At 42.4% G+C, this 15,226-nt stretch overlaps 1 protein-coding gene across 5 annotated transcripts in view; it reads left to right on the plus strand.

The window, feature by feature from the left end:
* The window catches only part of LOC133445912 (FERM, ARHGEF and pleckstrin domain-containing protein 1), a 78,913-nt gene that overhangs the window by 55,588 nt on the left and 8,099 nt on the right, over positions 1 to 15,226 (plus strand). For all 5 annotated transcript variants that reach the window (XM_061723453.1, XM_061723454.1, XM_061723455.1 and 2 more), the window contains exons 12-22: positions 857 to 932; positions 1,800 to 2,013; positions 6,244 to 6,431; positions 9,808 to 9,897; positions 11,319 to 11,452; positions 12,690 to 12,771; positions 13,599 to 13,836; positions 13,929 to 14,059; positions 14,170 to 14,238; positions 14,474 to 14,563; positions 14,877 to 14,959. In XM_061723453.1, the coding sequence (XP_061579437.1) occupies positions 857 to 932; positions 1,800 to 2,013; positions 6,244 to 6,431; positions 9,808 to 9,897; positions 11,319 to 11,452; positions 12,690 to 12,771; positions 13,599 to 13,836; positions 13,929 to 14,059; positions 14,170 to 14,238; positions 14,474 to 14,563; positions 14,877 to 14,959 (1,395 nt within the window). The remainder of the gene's footprint in view (positions 1 to 856; positions 933 to 1,799; positions 2,014 to 6,243; positions 6,432 to 9,807; positions 9,898 to 11,318; positions 11,453 to 12,689; positions 12,772 to 13,598; positions 13,837 to 13,928; positions 14,060 to 14,169; positions 14,239 to 14,473; positions 14,564 to 14,876; positions 14,960 to 15,226) is intronic.

Below are 15,226 nucleotides of genomic sequence, written 5' to 3' on the forward strand. Positions count from 1 at the left end.
TTGGTATTTTTTCATTGATCCACTGCAATAAAATATTCTTCCTCGCTGCATAAGTAAGAATACAATACAGCCGGCTATTATGTTTTGATGTCAAGTGTTGTCTTGGAAGGCCCAATACGAGAGATACGGGGTCCATCTCCAGTTTTAAACCCAATATCTTTTCTATTTCAGATTGCACATTAGATCAATACATTTGCAGTTTACAACATTTAAGTTTTTTTTGTTTTTTTTAAGTTTTATTTGGATCCCCATTAGCTGAAAAATTGCAGCTATTCTTCCTGGGGTCCGACACATAATATACAATACAAGACAAAAATTAAAGCAAACCTAAAGAGGTAGTAGAAGAAAAAGGAAGAAAAGATAGAAAAGAAAAAAGTAAAAAAAAGGAAATTCTACTACAAAATATATTCTATATTTCTGTCAAATAAGACCAGTGCTCTTTTTGACACTCACATTAAGGTTACAGTCATTCCGAAACATTTAGATGTAATGCATTTACAATACAAAATCATACCTTCTTTAAATAGCATCAACAAATTCAAACAATGTATAGTCATCGACAATGTGTTTAAGTTATAATCACTTATCGTAACTTGAACCCATTGCCATTTTTAGTAACCCAATAGACATTTAATAATAATTAAATAAGTTTTATATGTATTTATTTAAGAGATGTTTCTTTACTAATAATTTGAATTCTTTTATGCTAGTAGTTCGCTCAAAGAACAAACAACATGACCAAAAACAATGAGTTAGGCTACCAATTTCTATCTTGCATGTAAGGCACATGGGTGAGTTTGAGTGTTTGGCTTTTCTGAGCGTTGCTGACGTTGACCTTCAACATCCTGTCTGCCAGGAAACACAGTCGGGTCCAGTACAACAGCCGTCTGTCTCCGCTGCCTTCGCCACGACACCCTGAAGTGCCAACAGAAGTGAGTGTTTCTTTTTAGTTATTGACTTTATCTAAATTGGATGTGACTAAAGATCCGGTATCCCTGATCCAGACAAGAACAGCAGGGTCTGATCATGTCAAAGGACTGTATTAGGGATAAACACCCTTTTAAGATGTTCCCAGAGGGACGTTTTTTTGGGATTCACAGTTGGTCGGTATAAACTGGCGCAAGACATGGCTGTGTCCCTCTCAATTTTGTATGTCAAATCAAATTAGAGAGGTTCATCTTTAAATTTTGCATTGTATTTACCCTTGTATCAAGTACATTTTTAAGTTTGCTAATTTGTTTTGTGTTTGCCCATCGTCAAATGTATTTTGGAGGGACATGGAAAAATGTATATGTGATAAAACTGGACAGTCCATCATAATCACACCCAAGGATATTATCTCGAAATTTGAATGTGATGACAAACCAATATGCTTTATAACAATTCTTATGCTTCTGATGGGTAAATGTCATATTCATAAGATGAAGTTCTCCAAGTCCCTTCCAAACTTTGATATATTTACAGTGGAATTAAACTTTTATATATAAAACACTTTAGAGCTAATGTTAAATAAGAAAAGTGAACGAACACTGCTGTACTTTAATAGCTTACTTGCAGTAACTCCAGAATAAGGAGCTATTTTGTGTCTTATTTTATTTTAATTTATATGTTTTCTTATGTTTTTATATTTGTATTATCCAATTGTAAATATCTACACTGAGAAAGATTTTATTTTACATACAAAATGAATGTCTGTATGCCTGCAGTTTTTCAATAAAGTTTGGAAAAAAAGAAAAAAAAAACCTTTTAAGATGTTAAATAATGAATAATTCTCACTATTAATCTCTGCCTCGTGCCAGAGTGGCGTCTCCAGGGACAGACTCAGCTCTCCTCCTCGCCGCCACTGGAAGGAGTCGGTTCTGGTGAGCGCAGAGGACCCGACGGCGTCACGGACCGAGAGGTCGAGTCCCTCCCATCAGACGAACGGCCTGGAGGACAGGAAGGGCTCGCCGTCCCGAGCGGAGGAGAGGCGGGCCTCGCCGCGGCAGAGCCGCCCGGAGCATCCAAGCACAGGTCCGGCACCCTGGGCCGCCGTGGGCCATGCCGTCTCCTTCGCCGACCGCAGGGGGGTAGATAGCGAATATAACACGAGGAGTTACCAGGCTAGTAGATCGCAGCCCGGCTGTAGCGAGCAGGCCCCGCCCCGCCGGGGGTCCGGGTCTCAGGGGCGGATTCCCCCCTGGGAGTCCCCGTCCTCTTCTAGAGAGACGCTCAGCCTCAGCCAGGAGCTGGAGCAGTTTCTGAAGCAGTCCCGCCAGAAGCTGGACCACAGTCCCGTCCAGAGCGTCAGGGGCGATGCCGGTGACCACAACCTAGAGAGGCGGAGCAGCAGCCCCCACGCAGCTCCCCCGGGGTCACGGTGCGCCGTCGCCAGCCCCGTGAATAACTACCAAACGCCGTCTCTCAGTTACGCCGAGCAGAACGGGTTCGCCCCCCCTCTCTTTAACGACGGCCGGCGCTCCGCCCTCATGAGCCGAACCCCACGCACGCTCAAAAAGCTGCACCACCCCTCGGACTCGGACCCGCGTCAGGGTGCGTCCTCGCCGGGGCCGGAGTCCAGTCCCGTCCTGTCTCGGTCCGACCGCATGGCGGCTCTCGAGCGCCGCATGAAAGCCAACGGGCTGTCGGCGCCGGGCCGACCCCGCGCCGGCCTGGGGCAGAAGCGGCTAGGACCGGCCTCCGCCGGCTCGCACCTGGGAGCCATTCAGATGAACGAGGGCTCCACCACGAGCGGCTCCGAGTCCAGCGAGTCCGAGCTGGAGAACAAGGGCCGCAGCAGCAGCAGCGGCCCGTCTGCCATCGCCGACCCAGTGGAGGCGAGTTCCCCGATACCGAGGAGCAAGTTCTCCTTCGGCAGCCTTCAGCTGGAGGACGAGGCCGACGAGGACGCGTGCCACGCCTTCACCGACGAGGATGGGGCGCAGATTTTCAGCTGTTAGTGCAAAGAAAGCACGATGGTTCAGTGGTTAAAAAGAAAAGGCCCACGGCCCGGTTCTGAAGCACGGCCCATCCTACCAAACGCACTTTTTAATTACGGCTGAAGGGGGTTTAACACGCATCCCCCGTCTTCCTACAATAAACTATGTCTAAGAAAACACACACGCGTGCCTTGTTAGGACTCCACACCAAATAGTCGCTAATTAAAAACTACGGAGGCTTCTGGGAATTCGACGCCATGTTTATGCCAGCTGGGAACTCGAGGACGATGCAGAGGTGTGACTCTCTCTCGGTTCAGTCTCGGCATCTCAGTTGCCTTAAGACTTCCATTGAGGAAACGTCATTCCTCCACTGACTGTAGACGCAAAACTTCTCCAAGTTAATCAGCTTTTATATGTTTTTTTTCTGTATTACAACATTCTGCGGCCGTTATTTATCTTTTTTGAGGTCTTAAAAACAATAGGTGTCTAATTCAATTAGTTATTTTGAGCTTTCCAGGAATTTATTTGCATGAATCTTTTCTTTCCCTGAAGGATTTTCAGTTTTTTAGGCAGAATTTCTCTATATTTGGGGGAAAAAACAACAAAAACCACAAAAAAACCTAATTCAGCATCATTCATGTTTACAGCATCCCTTGTTTTTTGTTAATCTGATTTGATTTACCTTTTACCTGTGTCAAGAATAGGCAGGAGATACCACACAGAGCACTAATTTAGAAAAACCAGCAGTGTCTTGATCAGACTTGGGTGAAGGTGAACATATATTACCGCTGTAGTTCCCCCATTTGCTCTTCATGTAGCCGACCAGTGAAATCAGCAAAAGAAAAAAGCTCTTTCATCAGTTTGAGCGGCCACAAAGTTCCCGATCTCAACAAAAATGGCACCGCACTTTCATTTAGCATTCTCCTTTTGCACCTGTCTTCCTGTTTGTTTGTGTTTCTGTATAAAGACTGCGATGATATTCATGTTCATCCTTTTTTTTTCTTCTTCTTCTTCCATCATTTATTCTCACTGTCTGCATGTGAACTTTCCGATCTCGTCTGATTGCCTCCCAGCCGCGACTGCATGGGAACCCGTTCCGTCATGTGGTTCTGTGTGGCAGCGGTCGGGGGGGAGGGGAAACGAAATGAAAACCCACTAAGTCCCCAGCCTGTGGGTTCCCTTTTTCCTGCAAGGATCTAGCTAACAGTTAATTATCCCGCAGTGGGGAGAAGATCAGGGTGTGGGTGACAGGAGCCTCGGGTACCGTGGTAGTTTCCTTGTGGGAAGGCCGTTTCAGAGCCATCATCATTCCTCCCAGACATCTTTAGCACTGATATAAATGGGTTATGTGTAGGAAGCAGTATATATATATATATATATATATATATATATATATATATATATATATATATATATATACTGTGTATATATATATATATATATATATATATATATATATATATATATATATATATATATATATATATACTGTGTATACATATATATATATATATATATATATATATATATATATATATATATGTTTTATTGGCTATTCTGTGGATTTTTCTTCCACCGCTCGGGGCGCTCTAACCGGAATTAGAATCAAAACTAAGACAAAATAAATGCAAAGAAGAATACGCTACTTCTTCTTTAGCAGATAGAAGTAGAAGCAGATTTCAAACAGATAAATAGATAAATAAATACTGGTTATTTTCTCTTGATTCTGTCCCGTTTTAATCACCAAAGTTGCTGCCGTGTTAAAAGACACTGTTAGGAAAGATCTATTTAGGTACAAACATGTACATCATTTACAGTTCAAAATCTTCTGTACATGTAGTAAATATCTAATCTAACAACAGAAATATCTGCGGCTTGCATATCTTTTTTTTAAATAGAGCGGATGCGGCTTATATGCAGGTGCGGCTTATAGTCCAGAAAATATGGTGTGTGTGTATATATATATATATATATATATATATATATATATATATATATATATATATATAGATATGTGGGCAGATGAAGAGTTACTGGATCATTTGCAGGACCAGGGAGCCCTCGCTGGTGAATGACTCTCACCCATGAACCTGGACTGATTCGTCTCATTTTTCCATTTATCTTGTCTAATAAACTTCCAACCATCTTGCATGAAGCCGTGCTTCCCAGTCCCAGTTGTATGGGAGAGAAGCCCAGTTCTTAACCACTGGTGTCCTTCGTGGGTGTGTCTCCGCCGGCTCCTGTGTGATGTGTCTGCATGAACTCTGCTGCATGTACTGTACCACACTCACTCACTCACTCACGTCACTGTCATTTGCTGTTTGTGATGGCAGTAACATATCGGACGGTGTGTATATATCTAGCTCCTGATAACTAATTATAACACTGAATAAACAACAGTATTTTTACAGCAAACTGTGAACTCACACCTTTTTTCTGTTTTCTGCTTTGGTCATGATGTATTTTCACTTTAATATTAATTTCTGCTGTTTTGAGTCTTGAGCCTATTTTGCATCCTATTTTCTTACAGTCTTGCATGAATGTCTGTATCTATCCTTTTTACTTCACCCATTTATCGCTTTCTTATGGATGTGCTCATTTGTCTTCTTCTTTTTTCCCCCTCATGAAAACACTTGCACTGAGGCTAAATGTGGTGCTGGTGCGTTGCGCTGCTTTGTGGTCTCGTTGTCACTGTTTTATTGGTGCCGACACGCCAGAAGGCAGCGGGAGGAGGTGAGCGAAGTTGCAGCTGCAACAAAGTAAGTCCGCTGAGTGAAATCTGTCAGCGACGATCAACCCTAAGTAAGCCGTTCCTCTTCATCAGCCTGCTGCATTTGCCTCCGCCTGCATATTGATGAACGTCTTGCTAAAGACTCCGGGAGCTGTCTCGAGTGAGTCATGGCTGACTTTTCATGCTCTCCCGGCAGGACCCCACCCCTCCCTGTGTGTGCTAAATTGTGGTGCTGTGCATTGTTGGTCAGACTGTCCCTTCCTGTTCTAGTGTTAGATTATTGATGAAATTCTGGAAAGTTTAATTAGCACCAAAATGTCACTGCACTTCCCTGGAGACCTTAATTGTGTTCTTTAATAGGTTATCAATAAATAGGAAGAAGGTAAATCCAACAAATATTGAAATTCTAACATAAAATCTTCACAAACTAAAAATATGTCTAGGCAAAAGACCCAAAAAAAACAACTCACGACTTCAACCAGATGTGGACAAAGTTGTCCCCTTGCTCCGGTGTGCAGCTGTATTTATCCATTTGAATTGAAATCACCACAAACTGAGGTGTCTCTCTCTCCTTCGCTGCACGGCTCCATGCAGGTGTGGCTTCGGAGAGCCCTCGCCTGGCCGCCTCGTCCGGACACCCCTACGGGATGGTGAATGGTCAGAAATCTCTGGACCTGGGCAGCCACAGTCCCAACGGCCGACAGCCTTCGCCCCTCACCAGCCCGCTGCTCAACGACGCCTGCAGCGTCCGCACGGACGATGAAGACGAGGTCCGCCGGAAGGTGCGCAGACTTTTGACCTTCCTCTCATAAATCCATCAAAAGGAGCAGATGTCTCTCTCAGTTTGCCCCAATTCAGTTTCAGTTTATTTTTTATTTGTTAGAGAGGGACAACGTACATTAAGAAACATTTTATAAAATAAAATGTAAATGTACCCAATTGTAGCCAAAAGGCTAGTTTACATTGGCAGTCCCCCTGCCAGAAATAATAGGCTAGTACCTAGTGAAAAAGATTAAAACACAAGTACAAACACATCAGCAATAACATATATAATTCAACCCTTACAATATACACAGTTCATCCCCACATCGATAGTATACACATCAATGTTCACATCTTTGATTATCGATCAACCAACCAAGATTATATTTGAAGACATTGTATGAAATGGACTCTCTAATGTTCTGTGGGATGTTATTCCACTCAGGTGCTGTTTTATAAGAGAAAACCGATTGCCCAAATGCGCTCTTTCTAAAGGGGATTTTGCAGTCTCCTCTGGCTGTCCCTCTGGTAACTCTGGCTTCCCCTCCAGTAGCACCAGTTACAGAGGAGCGGAAATGGACTTGATTGCAGAGTGGGGGTGGTGCCAAGTTATTTCGAATTTTATACATTAGGCAGCAGTTTTTAAAAAGAACAAGGTTTTCCCAACTTAATAGTCTATATTTTTGTAAAATTGCACAATGATGAGAAAATCTTGTTTTTTTTATCTGCTTGTTTGTATAGAGCAGGGGTCGGCAACCCAAAATGTTGAAAGAGCCATATTGGACCAAAAACACAAAAAACGAATATGTCTGGAGCCGCAATGAATGAAAAATGAAAAGTCTTGTATTAGCCTTAGAATGAAGACAACACATGCTGCATTTTTCTATATTAGTTATAACTTTGGGAAGATTTTTTTTTTCATTATGCACTTCGAGAAAAAAGTCGAAATGTCGAGAAAAAAGGCGAAATGTCAAGATTAATTTTGAAGTACAATCTTGAGAAAAAAGTCGAAATGTCAAGAAAAAAGTCGAAATGTTGAGAAAAAAGTCAACATTTTGGGAAAAAAGTTGAAATGTCAAGAAAAAAGTCAAAATGTTGAGAAAAAAGCTGGAATGTCGAGAAAAAAGTCGAAATGTCGAGAAAAAAGTCAAGATTTCGAGAAAAAAGTTAAAAAGTCGAAATGTCGAGATTAAAAAGAAGAAAGGAAAAAAAGAGAAATAAAGGAAAAAAAGAAGAAAAAAGGAAAAAAAGAAAAAATGAAGAAAAAAAGAAAAAAAAAAGGTCAAACATTTTTGAAAAAGCTCCAGGAGCCACTAGGGCGGCGCTAAAGAGCCGCATGCGGCTCTAGAGCCGCGGGTTGCCGACCCCTGGTATAGAGAAATAACCGGTGTTGTTGTGGTGATGTTAGCAATAGACCAGGTGTGTAGACAGTAGTTTATGTAGGATAGTATGAGAGAAAACATGTACATTTTCGCTGCCTCTGTGGACATGTGGTTCCTGAGATGCCGGAAATTTGCCAGAGTGAACTTGAGATTTTTGGGGTAACTATATGTAACAATATGGGGTAACGATAACTTTATACCTGGTAGAGCTGATGGAGGATTTAAAAAATGGGCTAACAGAAGTCTGTGTAAAATAATTGACCTGTACATAGATGGGAATCTGATGACCTTTGATCAGTTGGTCTGTTGGACTCAATGCCTGGAGAGATGACTTAGGAATACATGTAACAGAAAATGAGTGGGGAAAAAGCTTGTCTAAAGGCACAAACAAAGATTATAAACTCAGCACTAATACAACTAATACAATACAAGTGACTATTCAGAACTTATGTGACACCTGTAAAACTACATCACTACAATCCCAACATTCCTGATAGCTTTATAAAATGTAATGGTTGTGTTGGCACTCTGCTGCACTGCATGTGGAAATGCCACAAAATTCTGTCATTTTGGATGGATGTAACTGACATGATTTCACGTATGACTAATACGGTGGTTCCACTTGAGGCAAGGCTCTGTATATTAGGTATTTATCCTGATCACAATGTACCAGGCCGCAAAATAGTTCCCTTGATTGATCTGTCCTTACTTCAAGCTAGGAGAGCGATTGCATTGAGGTGGAAAAGTATGGACGGCCCCAGACAGAGAATGTGGTTACGGGAGATGGCGTCATGCTTGGCACTGGAGAAATTAACTTATGTTGCCAAAGGGAAACTAAACAAGTTCACAGAGATATGGGACACTTTTATGCAGTTCCTGGAAAGTGATCGGACTGTAATTAATGATTAAAACTTGAAGGGCGGCACTGGTGGGAGCTGGCATGCCTTTTATAAGGAGGACTATAAGGAGGATTAACTTTTTCATTTATTTATTTATTTATTTTTATTTTTTTGGGGGGGGGGTTGTTCACTATTAGTACTATTATTATGATTTGATTGTATGTCATTGTATGTTTGTATTGGTTTTAATTCAGGGGTGTCAAACTCATTTTGCTTGGCGGGCCGGATTTGACCAATTTTTTTCTCGCGGGCCGCATGCTCAAAATAACAAAAACGGTGCAAACTCTTTTTTTTACTATTGTTATCTAATCCAATATCAGTTTAGTTAATTTTAAAGGAAATATGCACTTTGTTTACACTCTAATTATGTAAAATATATTTCTTCAGGATCTTTTCTTGAAATTTCGCTTTTTTAAAGGAAATTTAATTAAAAGCAAAATCTTTCTTATTACATCCGAGAGTGTTTCTTTGTGATTTAGAGATTTTTCCAGTACAATTAAGTGTATTTATTTTTAAAAATTGGCGCGGATATTTACGCCAGTGTGCCGAAAAAGTCAGCACTTCTCTTTTAACTGTTTTACTTTGTCACTATCCTCGTATTCAAAACTGAAATTCTCCGAATAAATATCTTCTATCATCTTTTTTAGCAGTGATATGTTTCCTGCGAAATTATATAATAGTAGTCAGTTAATACAAATAAACGACCGTCTACAAAGAAATAAAATCGGCAAATGCATTCTAGAAAACAAAAAAAAAATGTTGAAAACTGCTCTATTTGTGGAATAACGATGGATTTGTAGAAGAAATATATTATCGGATATGCTGAGATTCATGGCAATTATTTATGCCTTCCTTTTTAGTAAATTAACATTTAGTTTTTTTGCGTTGGAAACTTCTCTCGGGCCGCACATTTGACACCCCTGTTTTAATTCATCTTTGAGTGTTTGTGCTGTTGAGGGTGGGGTTAGGAGGGATGTTCGGGATGTTACTGTGCTTGTGACTGTATGTTCTCTCAAAAAACAATAATCACATTGTTAAAAAAAAAAGGAGCAGATGTGATTGGACGCTGTCGGATATTGCAGCGCTGCTGACGCTCTTTTGTGGTCCTCTTGCAGAGGTTTCCGACGGATCGAGCCTACTTCATCGCCAAGGAGCTGCTCACCACAGAGAGGACGTACCTGAAAGACCTGGACGTGGTGACGGTGGTAAGTCGAGCCTCGGTACCTCGGCACCGCACCGCTGTGCTGCTTAGTTTCCCCAGCGCCCGACTTCTAGGGAGAAAAACATTGATTATTCCGGTTAGCTGCTCCATTGCGGAGCGCCTGCCAAAACAGAGACGGGCAGTGACACATGAATACTTTGGCAGATGCAATTTCACTCTTTCAGTTTTTTTTCTTCACCCCCCCTCCTACCCAAGCTCTGAAATGCATTTATCCACCTCTCTCAAGCCTGTGAATACTAAAGCGTGTTTGTGTTTAAAGAGAGAGATGGATTTAGCCGCATGTGACTCTGATTCATTTGGACTCTTTGAGATTTCATTGGCTAGGGGGAGAAGAGAAACCCCACAAGGATACTGTTTCATTTCGTATTGTCTGAAAGTAAACTCAGCAGAAAACAGGATATTAACTTCACAGCCCGGCTTCTTCATCTCACGAGGAGGATGTTCTGTTTTGCCTGATTTGGAGAAAAAGCATCCCTCGTTTTCACCGGCGGCTTCAAAAGCTGCAGCTCTCCTCATCTTCAAGGTTTCAGAGAAACCTTTCACACATCTCATAAATATTTGGGTTGGCTTGAGTTCGTTTTACTTGTGTGTGCGTGTGCGCGCGCGTGTGTGTGTGTGTTGCGGGTGAAGTCATCTGAACAGCAGCTGGTGCTTTGCCTCAAACCCTTTTAAAACACTCACATTTCCCTTTCCCACCACGTCAGCCGAACGAAGCCGCTGCCGCTTGTTGGTGCTCCGACGCAAATACTGAAACAATCGTCAGAATGAAAGAATATTGATTCTTTTCTTAATCCTCCACCAATTAAAGGATTTATAAGTCATCACAAAGCTGAAGCGCGGCAGCAGAAACACGGATAACGGGATTCAGGAGGGATGTTGGGCTTTAACACAAGTTCCTGCAATCGTGAACAAACTAATCTGTGAGAAAGGAGGCTTTTTTCACTTAACGGCTTCTTAACGGGACTGAGACCAGAAAATCTGCCTTCACGACGTCTCCTCCTCCTCTCCGTTCTCCTGCCGGAGGCACAAAACTCCAAAACAACTCACTCCTCCCAAAGATATTCTTATAAGTCACTTGGCATCAGGAGATATCAGTTGCAATCCAGGTGTTTTTATTCATCTTTTATACTTTCTGCATCCAATATTTATAGTACAGCATGGTTTGTTTATGTGCCAGGAACAAAATAAAAGTCTGTGGTAGTATCACAGTTCAGTAAAGTCATGCTCTATTTTTAATTCAAAGAAAGTTTGCATGTAGGTCACCTTTGGTTTCGCAGCAGATATGTCATGTCATATGTTTCTTGGGTTTCAGCTCTGAAAGATGAAAAGTCTGGGAATGAGGAGCGTAAGACGTGTCGGTGTCTCCCCCACGTTTTAAATGGCATCTCCATATGTCTTTCCCAGTCTTTCCAGAACGCTGTGGGAGAAGATGAAGCGGCTCCAGACTCCGTGAAGAACGCCATCCTCGCCACCTTCGCGCCGCTGCACAAGTTCCACACCGGTTTTCTCAGGGAGGTGGAGCAGCGTCTGGCTCTGTGGTGAGGCCTCCTCCGGGACATTCCCCCGCAGAGCTCCAGATCCAGCCGCCGATGTGTCGTTTTTCGGTCGTGGTCCAATTTATCACAACTACTGCTAAGTTATTATTTATTTTTTTTAATGGCTTTTATTGGCATGCGGCCCGAGAGGGCTGACCAATCCCATTAGGTGACCCGAGGAGCTGCCATCTCCATAGCAACACCACAACCGGGCTTTTCTTGCCTGTGGTTTTCTTTTTTCTGATCTCCTTTAATGACGTGCTTTATCTAGCACACACACACACACACACACACACACACACACACACACACACACACACACACACACACACACACACACACACACACACACACACACACACACACACACACACACACACACACACACACACACACACACACACACACACAAGAGGACAGTGATTCATAAACCCTATCAGGTCATTAAAATTTACAGCCATTTACCCTAGAGCGAATAGTTAGGTGGGTTTTTTTTGTGTTTTTTTTTTTTACTAGTCTACGGTCTAGTCACAGAGATGGGATCTCTAAATCAAAGCTGAAAGTGATAGTATGCTCTTTTCCTCAGATAGGAGCCACATTCAGATACAGTATGAATGCAGGTAATCCAGCACCAGACCTGTTTCAGCTTTGCATATTCAAATATTGTACTTAGAGCTGTGCCTCCGTAGTTGTGAACGTGGTTAGAAAGCACCGTGTCGCTGCGAAACTCGCTTTTTACATCTCCTCAAAGCTGTTGCCATGAGGTCTGACCACCTCCATAAATATTCAGAATAAGCCTAGTAATGGCATCCCAGTACTCCTGAACATGGACTTTTATGCTCCGGGGAGACACCTGCTGGTGGACTTCTAGCTCTACGTGGAAAGAATTAATTTCAACTTTAGTGGAGTCTTTCACCTGCTCTGAAACACTTCTGAATAGTCAAAGGGTTTTTTTTTTGTTAATTAGTCAATTAATTCACAGTAAGAAGTCCAAATTATGGTAATAAATGGATATGGAAGAAACCATGTTTACCCAAAGTAACCCGTACAATTCCTCCAAATTCAGCTGCTTGCTGAAAGAGTAACCGAAATGTAAGAGATGCACTCAAAAATTGATTGTTCTCTTTGTGTTTAAAAGGTCTGCTTTGTCCTAAACTGAAATACCTCCCATCCAACACCCACCTTCAACAGCAACCATCAAATCTCTTCAGAAATGACAGCTTACATTTTCCTTTTTTAGGGAAGGACGCTCCAATGCACACATTAAAGGAGACTACCAACGTATTGGTGATGTCCTGGTGAAGAACGTTCAGGCTTTGAAGGTGAGTTGGGGGGTTATTTAAACAGTGAATTAGGGCTGTTCGATTAATCGATTTTAAATCGTAATCGCGATTATGTAATTAGAACAATGTTAAAACGGGAAAATCGAAAAATCGATTTTTCCCTTTTTTTTTTTTACCTTGTCTGCACACATATTAATGATTGATACCATATTAATGATTGATGGAAATACCTCTCAATACCTGCAACAAGTGCCCCATGGGAGAGGCTCTTTAGTGTAGGAGGGGGCGTTGTAACATCGGCCACCGGGCATCCCTCAAACCAGATGCGGTAGATCGGCTCGTGTTCCTTGCAAAAAACTTGCAAATGTGAATAGCAAATGTAATGACTGACATTACACACCTCTACCTCCTTCATGGGTTGCATTATTATTTAGCATGCAAAGACCCAGTTTAGTTTAATTAGAAAATGTCTTGTTTAATTTAATTGGAAATATAACTTACTGTATGTTTGCAAGTGCTGATTTGCTGATTTTTTTTTTCAGAGATAAAACTTTATATTTTATTATACTTTTTAAAACTTTTTTTCAACTTATTTTACAGAGTTTTGCACTTTATTCATTCATTTTTGGTTTAATAAGAGCAAAGTTTGCACTTAAAGCCCAATGGGGCAAATGTTCAATAAAAAAAACAGCATATTTGAAATAATTTCTTTGCCTTTTGTCAATTCACAAAATAATCTTAATCGAAAATCGGATTTTGAGAGAAAATAATCGAGATTTTATTTTTGGGCAAAATCGAACAGCCCTACAGTGAATACGTCCTGAAAACATGCAAATGCACTCTTACGCTTGTCACGTCCGTTCTAGCCTCTGACGGTGAACCTGAGCAAGCAGTCTGAAGTTCTGCTGGAGCTGGAGAAGTCGTGCAAGGCGTCCCGCAGGTTGGAGAGCCTATGCAGGGATTTCGAGCTGCAGAAGGTCTGCTACATCCCCCTCAACGTGTTCATCCTGCGGCCCCTGCACCGCCTCCTGCACTACCAGCAGATCCTGGAGCGCCTGTGTAAACACTACCCGGCTACCCATGTGGACTTCAGGGACTGCAGAGGTGCTGCACGCAGGCCGCGGCTCGCAGACACGCACGGAAAAACGCTTTTCTGTGTCTCTGAAATCCTCCTTTCCGTGTGGTTGGTTCCGCAGCTGCTCTGGCGGACGTCTCCGAGGTGGTGGAGCAGCTCCAGGAGAGCCTCATCAAGACGGAGAACTTCCAGAAGCTTCTGGAGCTCAAGAAGGATTTGCTTGGCGTTGACAATCTTGTTGTTCCTGGTCGGGTGAGTTTAACATATGAAGAGGAAGAAAAGTGAAGTGCACGTCTGTTTTTTCTTACATTTAATGACAAATAGACAGCTGTTTTACTTTATTTTATGTGTTTTCTTCCCAGGAGTTCATCAGGTTAGGCTGCCTTAGCAAGCTGTCTGGAAAAGGCCTACAGCAACGAATGTTTTTCTTGGTAACACCACTTACATCCCTAATCAAATTATCTGATTGATCCTAGTTCAAAAGAAAATGCTAAACTCTTTTTTTCAGCTTGCATGAGGCAGATGATGTTGGCATCTTCCTCAGCGCCACTCCCTAAATATTCCATGTCGCTTTGAGTTTTCACTCTAGTTCGACCTTATTTCGCTTTTGAGACTTTTATTTTGTATAAAACTCACATCTTCTCTGTTCTTTTTTGCTGCTAATAGTTCAACGACATCATTTTGTACACGACTCGAGGGATAACGCCGACCAACCAGTTCAGAGTGCACGGACAGCTGCCGCTCCGCGGCATGACAGTAAGTGCTGTGTCTCCCAAAGACCTGGACACCTGTCCCCGGGTTTTCATGGCCGTAAAAGAGCTGCTGCAGACAGCTGAACTCACAGCCTTCTTTTTTTTTTTTTAAAACACATCTGTCTCCAAAAAAAAACAACATCTGAGCACTCGTGCACAGACTTTCAGGGCCAAAATGCCGTTTGCTTGTCCTTCCCCGGCTTTACCGTTTTATCCTCGCTCCCTCCTGCTCTCCCACTCTTGTCTATTTTTGGTCCTCGCTGTCCCAGATTTTTGCTGCCTTCTGATGTCGTTTCTGTGTCTCTGCGTTCTTCCAGATCAGAGAGAGCGAGGATGAGTGGGGTGTGCCTCACGCCTTCACGCTGGTCGGGCAGGGCCAGTCGGTGGTGGTGGCAGCGAGGTACGATCTACCCAAGTGGCTTTCCGTGTCTCATCTGAGATGCAGATGTTAGATCGCCGCTTTTACTCGCGGTGACCTCGCAGCAACTGCAGTTTTGCATCGCGTGCCCCCGCTTTATGAACACTTTACTCGGGGCTTGGCCTCTTCGGTGAACTTTGATTTTAATTCTGCATTGAATCGGCACCTTACTAGGTTATGGTTATTGCATAAGTACATGAACTATTGCAATAAAGATTCATTTCAAAGCTAACAAACGTTGCAGCGTGC

This window comes from Cololabis saira, chromosome 6 (genome assembly GCF_033807715.1).
Source record: "Cololabis saira isolate AMF1-May2022 chromosome 6, fColSai1.1, whole genome shotgun sequence".
Classification (NCBI taxonomy): domain Eukaryota; kingdom Metazoa; phylum Chordata; class Actinopteri; order Beloniformes; family Belonidae; genus Cololabis; species Cololabis saira.